This window comes from Canis lupus, chromosome 10 (assembly GCF_003254725.2).
Source record: "Canis lupus dingo isolate Sandy chromosome 10, ASM325472v2, whole genome shotgun sequence".
Classification (NCBI taxonomy): Eukaryota; Metazoa; Chordata; class Mammalia; order Carnivora; family Canidae; genus Canis; species Canis lupus.
In genome coordinates this window covers 41,621,392-41,636,355 of record NC_064252.1, presented here as the reverse complement: position 1 = coordinate 41,636,355, position 14,964 = coordinate 41,621,392, and the positions used below count along the sequence as shown (strand labels likewise).

Sequence of the window (14,964 nt, the reverse complement as noted above, 5' to 3'; positions counted from 1 at the left end):
TTAAGATCTGTCCCGGGTGCTATTTCCAGCCTTGTGATCCTGGGGGATATTTCCTGGCTTATTGGGGAAACTGTGGAGCAAGGGGTGGCAAATACAAATGAGGAAATCGATCAATTGTGTCCTTCTTATGGTAAATCATTTCTCCAACTGGATTAGTTATGCTTTGTAACATGAGTAATAGGTGGATACAATAGCTCACAGTTTTGTTGAGTCACTGACAGTCCTACTCCACGAGTTCTGTATGTTCTCCAGTAAATTATAGGAGCTACTTTAAAAATTCTCCTTCTAGGTATGCTTGTGTGTCCCAAAATACAAGGGTGAGCTTGCACATCTCCTGGGGAGATTTGCATATGTCTCACTACCTTCCTAACAGGTTTGTGGAGAACATGCCTCTAGAATGGAACGATGAAAAACAAAAAGAAGGTGGAGTGAACAGAAGGTAAAATGGTGAAATGAAGCTTGGAGATAGGACTAAGCACAAATCTTGGACACTTTTTCGAGATGAATTGGCTTTAGAAGTAAAGGCAAAAGCAATGACAGGATGTGTTGTGTGCTGTTCACAAATACCCTTTAATTACTCATGACAGCACATGGCTTTTTCTGGGACAATTTTCCAAGGAAAAGTTTATGTTTAAAGGGTGTAATGAACATAATGAATCTTGTCTACAACAACATTCCTGTGGTAAATGTATAGCGTGTTTAATGTGGCTTTTCTTCTAGTGTCTTCCATGTTAGGGCTAAAATGCCAAACTTCGTGCAGTTGAGGTAAAAAAAACAAAACAAAACAAAAAAAAACAAAAACATGTGAAGGCCAAATTGATTTTGTTTGATTTTTCCATTGGTCCGATTTGACTACTTTTGAAATTTAGCAATAACCTAAGAAAAGAAAGTAAGAGGGGATAGAATAATCTTTAAAAGCAATCTCTCATAAACCTTAACATATACAATACATTGTATTTCTGCCAATGGCCAATAAAGGCATATGCAGATGTTTTATCAAAAATAGGACTGAATCCCCTCAGGAAATAGAAGGAGCTTGGCTAGAACCTAGATAAACCTCACCCCACTGCTAGATAGAGGCAGGCTGTGGGAGTATCTGCCCCCAGGCCATTTCCTCAAAGAACTTCCTAGTAGGGCTACATTTCTACAGTTTTCTGGGTGAAATAGACAGTTGGGGGGCATGTCAAGCTCATCATTATCTATGCCATTCATTGTTACCTTCCCAATTGCTCTTGTAGTTACTATGGCCAGGAAGCAAATTACCTATAAGCTTTGTAGCATAGAGCAACCATTTATTTTGCTGGTGGGTTCTGTGGGTCAGGATGTGGACAGTCACAGTGGGGATGGCTTGTCCCAGCTCCATGATGTCTGGGAACCCAGGTGGAGGACAGGCAGTTGATTTTGCCTATCAGTTGATGGCCTCAGTTTCCCCAGCAGCACTCCATGCGGTCTCTGTGTGGGCTACGTTGGGCTTCTTCATGGCAGGTTGATTGGCTTCCAAGCGCTAGCATTCCAAGAACAAGAGAGCCAGGAAAAGCAGTATTTTTTCTTATGACTCAGATCCTAAATTTCTAATGTCAGTTCTACTGGTCAGGGCAGCTACAGAGTCCTAGACAATTTTAAGGGAGTGGAAATAGATTCCACCTCTTTGTGTGTGTATGTGTGTGTGTGTGGAGGGGGGTGTGGTCACTTCTGAATGAGCATGTGGAACTGGAAATACTGCTGAGGCTATTTTTTTTTTTAAATGCCGTCTAACACACTTGCACAGGACTAATCAAGGATACACACTTTGTGAAGTTTCCTCCTCCCGATTTTCATCTCAGCCACACCACAGGGAGTGGTGGACTTGGGTTTGCACCAAGGCTGTGCACTTGGCAGCTGCAAGACCAGAGAAATAGCACAGCCTTGTCTGCCTCAAGTTCCTTACATGTGATTCGATGGTACAAATGTGACACTCACCATGATCGTGACAGGCAGAGCCGTGATGTGCTGGCAGGCAGTTGTCTTAGAACGCCCTTCCAAACCACAGGCCGACTCAAAAAGCTAAATGGCCATAGCTTGTTTTTTTTGCTCTATTGGTCAATAAAGGAGGAATTGATCATTTGCAAGTTGGCGAGAACCCACTGCATTTTGAGAACAAGCCACAAAGGTAACATTTCTACTCCAGAGCATAGAAAGAAAAAAAAAGATGACCAAACAATTGGGAACATTTTATAGTTTGATTTTCTAAAAGGTTTGAGAATCCCTTGCTACTCAAATCTCTTCTGTCTCGGAGTCTGCATTTGCACACCATGGAGCACCTCTATTTTCAGACACCCTGTTTAAAAACAGGGAACATGGAACACTGTCAAAAGGGAAAATTCACTCAACAAACAGTTCCTTCCCCCCTCCTTTTTTTTTTTTTTTTTTTTTTTTTAATGAGAAACAGAAACAGCTTGAGAGAAGAGAGATACCAATGGCAGGGTTTCAGACAGAGGTGGTGATGAACACGGATGCTTGCTACAGTTTATAGACCAAGAAATACTGTACTTACTGGGGAGGCTTTGCTATGTGGCAGGGAGAGTACCAGCTCAACCAACCTTTTATCATAAAAGGATAAATATCATCATATTTTTAAGTGAGGAAATTTAATTTTTCTCAAATGTTTAAAAACAAAACCTTTATGAAATCTTAAAAAAGTATTTTTCGTGTTTCCCTTGGCTTTAGAAAGTCATGTGTATGACATGAAATTTAATTCAGAAGAATATCCACTTACGGAGTGGCAGTATGGACTAGTCACATTGACGATGTTACAGAAGGAGTTTAGACCCAAATTAACGATCATCCCTTTGGTACCTGCCTTCTGACCCTAATTTATTAAAAAGCTGAATTTGCATGTGGTCTAAAACTTCTCTCTCTCCCATGTAGATATAACAACCTCCTTGAGCCTCTTAAAATCAAGCTCCTTTCAGACATTTGGCAACTACCGATAGAACCTCCTCTGTCTCAGGTCCTGCTCTGCACTGAGGGTGGAACCACTCCAAAAAGAGCCCCCATTCCCACATGGCTTCCTGTCATGATAGGGGGTGGGGAGACTGAGGAAGGGTGTGCATGTGTGCGCATGTGTGTGCATTGCCATTTCCCATAGGATGGCCAGGAATGGTGGGCAGAGACTCAAAAGTTGTCAGTGGTGGTTGGTGTGAGAATTTACGGAATGAGAAAAGGCTACACATAAACTCTGAAGTTCTGTACATATATAACTACAGATGTTCCCTGGCTTATGATGGGGTTATATCCTGATAGCCCCATCATACGTTTAAAAATTTCCTAAGTTTAAGATGCATTCAATGCAGGTAACTCAGAGAACATCACAGCCTAGCCCAGCCTGGCTTACACGTGCTCCGAATACTTATATTAGCCTACAGTTGGTCAAAATCTCTAACCAGAGCCTATTTTTTAATGAAGTGTTGACTGTCTCATGCGATTGATTGAATACTGCCCTGAAGGTGGGAAACAGCATGCTGTGTGGGTACAGGATGGTTGTCAGTATATCGATTGTTGACCCTCGAGATTGCCTGGCTGAGTCGGAGGTGTGGCTTTTTGTGCTGCCCAGCATCAGAGAGAGGATAGGACTGCACATCACTCATGTGGGAAAGATCAAAATTCAAAATGTGAAGTGCAGTTTCTCCTGAATGTGTATTACTTTTGTACCATCATAAAGGCAAAAAATTGTTAAGTCTAACCATCTGAAGTTGGGGACCATCTGTACTATTATTTAGACAAAAACTAGAAGTATACAAGATTTTACTTTTTTTCTTTGGGGCAGGGGGTGGTAGGGTTCAGAGCCAGCCCTCTTTTCAGGTCTGGTCAATCAAACAAACTTTCAGAAAAAGGGAATAGAAAGGAATGGCTCCCTCTTGAGTCCCATTAGGTTGGCTGTGAATTTTCAAATAGCTTGGAGCTCAAAAAAGATCACATTTTCTTTTCTTTTTTTTTTTTTTTTTTTTAGATCACATTTTCTAATAGAGGCTCACTCAAACCTTTGAGCCCTGCTACAGCTTCTTACTCATTCTATGACCCCGGAGCAGAGTATAAGCATTCCCTATCCAAGCTCTTCTCTTTGTTGGCCTCTTTACCCTCCATTTCTAGTGTCACATTTCCCCCCAAACCCTTTAAAATCCAGGAGGTGCCTCCATCCTTTGTGAATTTTCCTCAAGAGCTTCAGCGAATTCGGATTCTTTCTGTCTCTCCGGTTCATTCAGCCACTTGTTATCTTTGTAGCACCCCGTGTTTTTACTTCCAAGTCTCTGAATGGTCTTTCCAGTTAGACCTTGAGTCCTGTTCATCTGTACAGGGGTGAGCACAGTGACTGTTACATGTGGTGGGTTGCTCAATGAGTGCTTGGATCATTTTGGTGATGACGAAATGGGCTGTTGTGTTGGACCTCACTGTACTGCACAGCAGATTCCTGGAGTTTGCTAAGAGGCTTGGTCTCTACAATGCTGTGTGCAACTGCACTGATGAAATTCATGGGTGGTCTGAATCACGAGAGACTTGGCCCATTTTGCCTGGTGCAGTTATGACAGTCCTATGCACAGGACCCATCAAGAGCGACATGGATGGAGACTCCTGCTTTCAATTCTCATTTTCACCATGTGGAGGGGTGGACTTAGAGTCAAAGGAGTCAGGTTGGACTTGGGGCTGTGTGACTTTGGAGACGTGTTTCTTATGTAACAGGGATAGGACCATCTTCCTCATAGGTCAAAGATGAAGGGGCAGGAAAATCAACCATAACTGACAAATCATTGGAGGCTCAATGTAGACAAATCTGAGACTTAAAATCTTTAGGGGGACCTAGTTAGAAGGGGTCAAAAACCACACTTTATGAGTTTTACCCCTAGAAGCCTGACCTGATTCTGACCATAAATATCAAAGAAAAGTCTCCTTGGGGACACCTGGGTGGCTCAGTGGCTGAGCGTCTGCCTTTGGCTCAGGTGTGATCCTAGGGTCCTGGGATCGAGTCTCACATTGGGTTCCCCATAGGGAGCCTGCTTCTCCCTCTTCCTGTGTGTCTGCCTTTTATGAATAAATAAATAAAATCTAAAAGAAAAAAAAGAAAGAAAAAGAAAAGAAAAATTTCCTTGTGCTTCCAGCAGAGGGAGTAGAAAAATCATTCTGAAATACCCTACCTAGAGCATTGTTCTTATTAACAAGGTCTGCCCTTAGGATAAACTAGTTAATGAAAGCCTTGCCCACTAGTGTATTATCAGAGCCTAAATGACCTGTGCAGAGGGAAATACCCAACTCCAGCCCAATCTGGCCATCCTGCCCCACCTAAGTGGGGATAAAAAACTGGGAAATGCTTGTGATGTTCATAGTTCAGAGTCACTAAAAGAGCCAATCACAGGACCATACCCTCCCCTTCCCACACACCTCATCACCATGTTACTAAAGGCCAGTTTATACTTTCTTTTTTTTTTTTAAGATTTTATTTACTTATTCATAAGAGACAGAGAGGCAGAGGCACATTCAGAGGGAGAAGCAGGCTCCCCACAGGGAGTCTGATGCAGGACTCGATCCCAGGACCCCAGCATCACTCCCTGAACCAAAGGCAGATGCTCAACCGCTGAATCAGGCACAGGGACACCAAGTATCGGCATCCATATACTTTCTTTTGCCAGTACATTCTATCCAGCTATCAGGAAAAAGTATAAGGCATATTAAAAGGCAAATGCACAATTTGAAGAGACAGAGCAAACATCAGAGCCAGAAATGGCAGGGATGTTGGAATGATCAGACTGGAAATTTAAAGCATCCATGATCAGTAAGTATGCCAAGAGATCTAATGCATACAAGCAGACAGTATACAACAACAGATGGGTGATATAAGCAGAGAGATGAAAATCCTAAAAAGATCTAAAAAGAAAGCTAGCAATTAAAAAAAAACTGTAACAAAAATGAAGACTGCCTGTGATGGGTTTGTTAGTGGGGTGGACATGGCTGAGCAGAGACTCTCTGGGCTTGAGGATATTACACTAGAAACCTCCAAAAATGTAAAGAAAGAGAACAAAGACTGGGGAGGAGGGGAGAACAAAGTGTCCAATGAGTGTAGGACAACCACAGAAGGTGTAACATAAGTGTGATGGGAACACCAAAGGAGAAGAAAGAGAGAAAGGAACAAAGTATCTGAAACACTAATGACTGAGAATTTCCACGAATTAATGTCAGACACCAAACCGCAATCCAGGAAGCTCAGAGAATACCAAACAGGAGAAACAAACAAAAAGCTAGGCATATCATTTTCAAACTACAAAAGAATCGAAGATAAGGGAAAAAATCCTCAAAGAAGCCAAAGGGAGGGAAAAAATAACACCTTACCTATCGAGATACAAAGATGTGAATTGCATTCAGCTTGTCCCCCAGCAATAATCTTTATTGCTAAAAAAGACCAACCACGCAAGCAGAAGAGCAGGAAGTGAAATATTCAGTGTTGAGAAAATGAGAAGCCTGGTGTGGCAATGCTTGGCACCAGGTCAGCCCACCGGGCGCTCTGAAGTCATTGAACCCAAGGGAGGAGGACATCACGGTAGCCACTCAGTTGTGCTCTGTTAAAATAAGATAATTTGCTAGGAATAATGCCTTCTCCTTTTCAGATGGCAAGCTGTATGATGCCTATGTCTTATACCCCAAGCCTCAAGGAGAAATCCAGAGCCATGATGTGGACACGCTGGTGTTGAAGATCCTGCCCGAGGTGCTGGAGAGGCAGTGTGGATATAAGTTATTCATATTTGGCAGGGATGAGTTTCCTGGACAAGGTATGCTTTGAGTGAGATGGAAGAACAGCAAATAAAAAGAAAGGGAAATTCTTTTTTCCTTCACTTTACAAATGGTGGGGTGGGGGGCTCAGCCCACAGTCCCTGAGACTCAGGCCTGTAACAGGATAACTGGGATTCCTGGTTGAAATAATGTGATTCTCACTGTGAGTAACATTAGCAGGTGGCGGATGACAGCCTTGGCTGAGAGACCAAAAGGAGAAAAGAGGTCATTTGCTCTCATGTCTTTGAGACTAACAGCTGATTATTCTCCATCCGTTTGAATATGTAAATCAGCTCATGTTTAATGCTGATTTTATAAACCTTGACTGCCCAGGCTTCTCCTACCTAAATAAAATAGAGTTTATTTATTTACGTCTCCTGCTGAACAGGAGTGCAGCTTTGGGCAATGCAGGTGACATCTCTGAACCTCAGTTGTCTCATCTGTCAAATGGGGAGGAGAATGCTTCCCTGACCTGGGCGGGAGAATGAAATGAGGTAAATCCTGAGCAGGGACCAGTATGGAGCTTAGTGGATATCAGATATTCTACAGATAAAGTTTCCCTCTTGGCCTACATGTTTTCTTTCTTGGAATGCCATACAACAAATGGCTGAAATTTGAAATAAATATCCTCCACTAGTCAAGAGGACACCATGAGTACAACATTTGAGAGTGGTCTGTTCTGGGTCATTTGTAAAGGTTGCTGGATTTGTAGGTTGCTCATATCCACGGGGAGCGACAACTATATCTCAGCCCGCATCTTTTCAAGTTATAAAATCAGCCTCCATTAGGAAATGAAAATTGGATCTAGTGCTCGCCATAAACAGGTGGAAGAGCTCACATTTCATCAGCATATTCTTTCACTCACTTATTCAGCAAATATTTATTGAGCACCTGCTATGCGCCAGGTAATATTCTAGGCACTAAAAATGTAAAAATAAACCAAAGAGAAGAACATGATCTTGGGGAGGTCACAGTCTAGTCTTGTATTCGAAGAATAAGGAGGAAGTAAAAGTTAATCTTTATTGCTAAAAAAGACCAAGTTTTGTCCATAGCTGGGTATTTTAAGAACTCTCAGGGAATGTTATTTAGTTTCAAATTAGTCCTATAAATCTTGGGCATTTAAGTAGCTACAAAGTACAAGAGGAAAACACAAAATAAGATTAATACAACATTGGAGCTATCTATATTTTCCCTGTTAAAATCTATTTAAAAAATGTGCTCATTATTTAATATATACTAGACCTTTAGTTAGGTTGGTGACACAAAGTTAGGCATGATAAGATCCTTGTTCTGAGTAGGTCGTGGTCTGGAGGTGGAGCCAGTGAGCAGAGGAAAGTGACCTGTCAATAACTACCAAAAAATATGACTTACGAACACAAAGGACCAATTCTTCAGGGAAAATCAGGAAGGTTTCATAGAGGATATGATAAATGTTAAAAAAAAAATGCTTTTGTCCTCCATTCCTAAGTCACATTTATTCTGAAGTCCATGTTGTCTTTCCAGGGCCCATTTCTAATATTCTCAGAGATGAATTGAGGCTGTTTCACTCATGAGATAGTATACATCTTCTTTATTTCCAGCTGTGGCCAATGTCATCGATGAAAATATCAAGTTGTGCAGGAGACTGATCATCATCTTAGTTCCCGAATCCCTGAGCTTTGACTTGTTAAAGAACATGTCAGAAGAACAAATTGCAGTCTACAACGCACTCATCCAGGATGGGATGAAAGTCATTCTGATTGAACTGGAGAAAGTCAAGGACTACACAGCCATGCCGGAGTCAATTCAGTACATCAAGCAGAAGCACGGGGCCATCCAGTGGAGTGGGGACATCACCCAACAGTCACAGTGTGCAAAGACCAAGTTCTGGAAAAAAGTGAGGTATCACATGCCACCCAAGAGGCTTCCACCATCTTCTGCCCAGCTGCTGAAGCACACGTCCTGACACCTCATGACTGGCTAGTGGGGGGCCGGTGTGGGGTTGGTTACCCATGATGGTGTTGGCAGCATGGAGTGGCTCACGGTTGGACAAGGATGCATTGCATTTGGGCCGACGACTTGAAGCTTGCCATTGTGTACTTGTTGCAACAGGGCCTCTGTCTGTTGCTCGTTTTAATCAGAGCTCCTTTAGGGGAAGATGTCACCTTTCCAAGAGGCCCTCATTCACTTATGGGGTCTGATGAACCCTCCCTGAACACAAAGTAGATATAGCATGTGAGCCCCTGGGGGATGGGACAGGGAGGATTATAGAGTGGCAGTTGAGATGTCAAGAAGTTTGGTGCACAGTGTGACACCCATGGGGCCAGATAGGGAAGCCAAGGGATGGCAGGAGGCAATGTGTGGTCCTAGGGAGGGTTGGCAGGGAGAACAGCACTTTTTTCATGACCACAATCTTAGTACACTGATACTGGAAGTCACTTAGAGGTCATACAAGTGTGGCCCCACTGGGATTGCCCATTAACTACCTTCCCATTGGGCCCCCTTGAAAGACTTTATCTGTCAAATCAAAATAAGTAACATTTCACTTGTTTTTCCAGCTGGCCTATGAACGCCAGGATTCTGAGCAACATGTGAGAGACACAGTTAGCACCTGGACATGATGCAATTCTAGGCCATGTGAAACAAATTAATCTTTCAGCATCCCCTCATCACAAGTCAATTTATGGCTTAGCAAACAAGGCCCAAGGATTTTTGATGCTAAAAATTAGCTGTAAACTCATTATGACTTTCAAAGACTCTGACCTGAGGAGCTTAGATAAGAGTCCAAGTCTCTTGTTCTGTGGTTGATGATATCAAGCCCTAACAAGTGGCCTGCTGTGGTCAAAATGTTTGTGTCCTGCAAATTCACATGTTGCGATCCTAACACCCAATGTCATGGTTTTGGGAGCTGGGGCCTTCGGGAGGCGATCGGGTCAGAAGGGTGGAAATTTCATGAATAGTACTCTCATGGAAGATACCCCAAGAAGTCCCTTACCATTTCTGTTATTTATAAGCCACTCAGCCTGTGGTATCTCATGATGGTGGCCCAAACTAAAGCATGGCCCTGATGAAGTGTCCATGGAGGCTGGATGGGGGTCGACCAATGGGCAAGATAGGAGATGGGGAAGGGAGAAGAGGAGCAGGAGGAATGAGTTGGGAGAACAGAGACCCCAGCATGCAGGAAAGAGTAGTGTGTGGGGCGGGGGGGGGGAAGGGAACAGAAACAGTTAGCTCTGTGTCCTCCTTTATAGGCCTCTGATGTGTTCCTCATTCTGTTCCCCCTCACCCCTCAGATTTCTCTTCTCTGCTTAGTACCTGGAGATCGCTGTTGATGTTGGAGAAGGCACTTTGCTCTTCACTTTGTCTTATGTGGAAACCATCCCCTACAGCCTCCCCCTTCTTTCCAAGCCCTTTCTCTCCAGAGGATGAAGAGAGGCAGAGCAGCCCCATGAGTCAGGAGACAGGGTGAGACCATAGAATGTGTCCTCTGTCAGGCCATCCCAGCATGCCTATGAATTTTAGGAAAAGGTTCTCCAGGATTCTCCAGTGACTAACATTTTATAAACAAATGACTATATCTACACAAGTTGAGGCTATCAGAAAAAAAAAAAAAAGCCATTCCATCAGAGGCAAAGATATTTTCTGAAAATCTATGGCAGATGGCTCAGTAGTTTAGCACTGACTTCAGCCCAAGGCCTGATCCTAGAGACTCCAGATCGAGTCCCACATTGGGCTCCCTGCCTGGAGCCTGCTTCTCCCTCTGCCTGTGTCTCTGCCTCTCTCTCTCTCTCTCATGAATAAATAAATAAAATCTTAAAAAAAAAGATCTATGGCAGATGGGAGGCCAGCAGTATTGGTGAATTTTTTTTAATTGGAATTATTTTTTAAGTCAAAAACTTCCTTCCTCTCCAGTATGTGCCCTATGTTTCTTTTTGTTTAAAAGCATGCCAAAGTGTATTAACATGATAACATTAATGAATTAAATCAGCACATTGCAATTTTATTGTTATCAAATATGTTTTGTGTCCTATGGAAGAAGCTTCTTTTCTCAAGGGTTCCAGCCTTTTATGGAACCTACATATGTAGGTTGGAAACACCTACAGCTGGAAAAACAAGTGAATTTTATGTATTTGGACATGGTGCTGGTGTTCTCAGGCTTGAATATATTCTCTTAGTGACAGACCATGTGCTCTGAATCAGGATTTGTACAATACAGCCACATGTATTAAAAGACGGATAAGGCTTGCCTTATCTTGGTAAATTCTGTCCTTTTAAATAGTGGCCCTTTCTGATAATTTGATATAATGATGTGTATATCTCCCTAGAAAAAAAATGCACATACACATGAAATTTTGACTGCATTTTGAGAAGGTTGACAGAATTTTTCAAACTCCTCAATGGAGAAAAAGGTCCACAGGCCCTGAGAAAAGGACCCCTTCCCCAGAGGGACTTTCACTTCTGTACTTATAAGATGTGATCTCAGAATTTTATGGGACTCTATGTAGAGGTCCAGTGATAAATGTACTGAGTGAGCCTTTTGGGGTCCTCCTGAAAGTTGTTTGGAAAGTAACACAGATTTGAGATTTTCATCCTATTTTAGTCATCATGTAGCCCAGGGCTGCCTTACTGGTCCGCCACAAATGAGTTGCAGGTCTTCAAGGACAGTTACTCTTGAGATATTTCCTCACAGTGTGTCTGGAGCTGTAGGCCTTATCAGTCTGTGCTCTGTGATGTGAGAAAGATTGGGAAACAGATCCTAGTCAGATGGGATCCCGAAAAGTGAAAGGAGTAAACTAAATACTTGATGGCAGAGTTGGGACAGATGACTCTGCCTTCTCACTGTGCTGTGGCTCTTACCCTACAGCAACTTTTCTGACCCTCTCAGTCCTGTGACAACTGCCACTCTTTGGAACTAACTTCTAGAAACCTTGGAATGGACTTTTAGAAGTACACATAATCACTTCTGAGTGATTTCCCTTGATTTACTCAAGGCTTTGTCAGGAGGGCACATATTTTTGTTTTATTTGGTATTTTTTTTAAAGATTTTATTTATTTATTCATGAGAGACACAGAAAGAGAGTGGCAGTGACACAGGCAGAGGGAGAAGCAGGCTCGCTGTAGGGAGCCTGATGTGGGACTCAATCCTGGGACTCCAGGATCATGCCCTGAGGCAAAGGCAGATGCTTAACTGCTGAGCCACCCAGGCTTCCCATTGTTTGGTCTTGCTTTTGCTCAGCAGGAAGCAAAGCTGTAGCATTTAAGTTCACATGAAATTTAACATTCAAGATTAAGAATTCCTTCAATAACTTTTACCTTTCTTGAATGGATCCTTCTGACTGGCTGGAGGTTTTAAATGAGAGACATCAATGGAGGATATTATGTCCCTTCCTGGGAAAGCTTTATCACATCTAGCATTGGATTTCACTGAATTTCATCTCTTACCCAGAGCCTCACTACTTGGGAATCTGGGGATCTGGGGCTCTGCCTCGTGGGGAAAAGCTTGTGTTTGAAACTCAACTTTTCCACTGTCTGTGGGGCTTTTGAGAATCTGGTCAACCTCTCTGAGCTTGTCATCATTCAGGGATGACACGAGGATAAAAGATGTAACATATGTGAGTATGGGTATGATAAATAGTTGTTATTTATGAACAGATTGGACATACTTGAAAGTACTCTGGCCATGATATTCAGGGGAAGAGGTTTAATTGAAGGGGAAAAAATCAATTGGCACTGAATGTTTTGCATTAGGGAGCTCATGGTTTTGGAACATCTTAAATTTTCTACTAGCTTCTTAAAGTCACACACAAAAAAAATACCCCTGGAGACAGGGTGCTCCATATTGGCATCTTTGGGGTCTATGACTATGTCCCATGCTGTGGGGACTCGGCTGGAGTAACTTTCCAGACCACCCTGCCCTGTCTGCTGGCTGGTATCCTCTTCCATGTATCCTCATCCATGTTTTCAGGGACCTCTAGCCTTCCTGATCCTTGGGTATTCACACAGGATATCTATTCCAATGGAGTTTTTGATTATTGTCCTTACTCACTGCTTGGCCTTGATTGTGGGGAGCTCAGAGAGTTTTGAAGCCCGGTCCTGGGAGGTGGGTGCCAGGAACCTTTAGCCATACTCATTCTACCACACAATATCTCAGGCCAGAGGAGTATTTGAAGGAAATACCTGAGCTGAGGAGACCCAACTGATAATACTGTCCCTATCCTGGGCTTCCGGAGGACAGCGCTGTTACTCCTCCCCTGGCCACATGCCAGTCCAATCATGTCTCAGACCATGTTCAATTCTTCCTCAGACACTCAGCAGCTGTGATTCCAAGCACTCTGTTATGGTACTTGGGATTGTTCACTTCTTGCCATAATTTCATCCGAACACTCCTCAAATGAGACTTGACAACTTGTCCTGAAGACTGTTTCCTTCAGAGCCTTCCAGAATTTCTGTAGCAGAGGTTCAGAGGCACTTGTCAGTTGGGGTGGTGGTGGTGGGAGAGAAGGGCTTGAAGTAGCGTTTGTGTAGCTGGGCCTTGGCCAAAAATGGAGAAACCATTAATTACTCATGTCAGAGAATGGGATGATTCCAATTGGAGACTTCAGGGAAGGGGTGCTGGAATTCCACGGAGGTTCCTCCATCTCATCCATAATCAGTCCCCAAAATGTGCATTTCCACTGCTTTGTAGGTGTTCTTTGACATTAAGTCTCAGTATTTAGATACATAATTAGGCTGTGTAATCAAGAAGTGTTAAGCCTCATACTAAATATTTGCCATTCTGAATACTCAGTGATGCCCATCTCATCCTCAATTTTATTAGTATTAGTTTACTAGTTTCAACAATTCCATTGTTAATTTCTACTAGTTTTTAATGGATAATGGGATACCGTGTGGTAAAAATATAAATAACTGAATTAGCTCGGCTTTGCCATTGAAATGGTGTTTCGAAGGTTAAGACACATTTGCCAGCTGATGGACTCATGTCTAAGTCTGCATAAGAAAGAAGGTTAGATGTCCGTGGATAACTGACAAAAGGTGGATTATATGAAAGCTGAAGGCCTCCACTAATTCTCTCATGTTTCTACGGTGGGGCTGAGGTAAATGGGGCCTTATCCCCATTCTTTGGGTGTGGGCCCCAGTTCTCCTCAGGCTATCCTGGGGGCAGGGGTGAGAGGTGAATGGGTCAGAGAAAATATGAAGTACAGGTGCCAAACCCCTCAGTCACCTTTTGGCTCACCTTCCTATAATGACTGAGTCAGCCCAGAACCCACTTCCTTTGATTTCTCCCCTCAAATACCATGAGTCTATTCATGAGAAAGTCCTGAGTGAAGACTGGGTCGCATCAAATAAGGGTCCAGGAAGGTCTGGTCTTTTCCCAGAAGGTCAAACAAGATGAAGACACAGAGGCGAAAGTGCTCGGCGTGCCTCACAGAACTATAAGGAGCCATCTGACCTACATGGGGTTGGGGGCCACTGTCCCTCAGAGCCTTTGGAATCCATTGACCTTTCCTTGGCTCTTGATGCCGATTCATTTTTCAATAAACTTTCCTTCAACACACACTTTGTTGGGTTGATTTATCCAGGGCTATGTCTGGAAAATCAAGAAAGTAGAAAAATTTACCCTGGTTTCCTTAGAATTAAAGAGTCTTCTATCAATGGCAAATCCATGACATCTAGCGTAAGTGTCGGGGGTGAGGGAGGAGATGCGCACTGGCTCTCACAGCTGCAGAGCATTGGGTCTGAATGGCTGGAGGCCACCTATCTCAGATGGAATTCTTCTGGGGCCCTTGACAGATGGGAACCCTTCTTCCCTCCATACCCAGCTAGCTTCGAAAGGGTGCTGCCATTTGCTTTATTTTATTTTTTAAAGATTTTATTTATTTATTCATGAGAGACACAGAGGCAGAGACACAGGCAGAGGGAGGAGCTTTCTTTGGGGATCCTGATGTGGGACTTGATCCTAGCACCCTGGGATCATGACCTGAGTCAAAGGCAGATGCTCGACCACTGAGCCACCCAGGCATCCTGTCATTTGCTTTAATAAAATCAAACCCTGGTCATCTGATCTGAGAGACAGAAAGAGAGAGACGAGAGAGAGAGAGAGAGAGAAAGATTTTCCCCTTAAGAAGGGAAATTAGATCTTGTAGCCCCGGCTCTTGTCCTTCAGAGGCTCTCCTATTAACAACAGTTGCC

General features: G+C 43.1%; 1 protein-coding gene across 3 annotated transcripts in view; it reads left to right on the top strand.

Annotated features, from left to right (window-relative positions):
* Positions 1 to 14,329, top strand: part of IL1RL2 (interleukin 1 receptor like 2) — a 43,999-nt gene extending 29,670 nt beyond the window's left edge. For all 3 annotated transcript variants that reach the window (XM_025463490.3, XM_035696179.2, XM_025463498.3), the window contains exons 10-11: positions 6,633 to 6,794; positions 8,376 to 14,329. In XM_025463490.3, the coding sequence (XP_025319275.1) occupies positions 6,633 to 6,794; positions 8,376 to 8,740 (527 nt within the window). In that variant the 3' untranslated portion in view covers positions 8,741 to 14,329. The remainder of the gene's footprint in view (positions 1 to 6,632; positions 6,795 to 8,375) is intronic.
* The last annotated feature ends 635 nt before the right edge of the window (positions 14,330 to 14,964 follow it).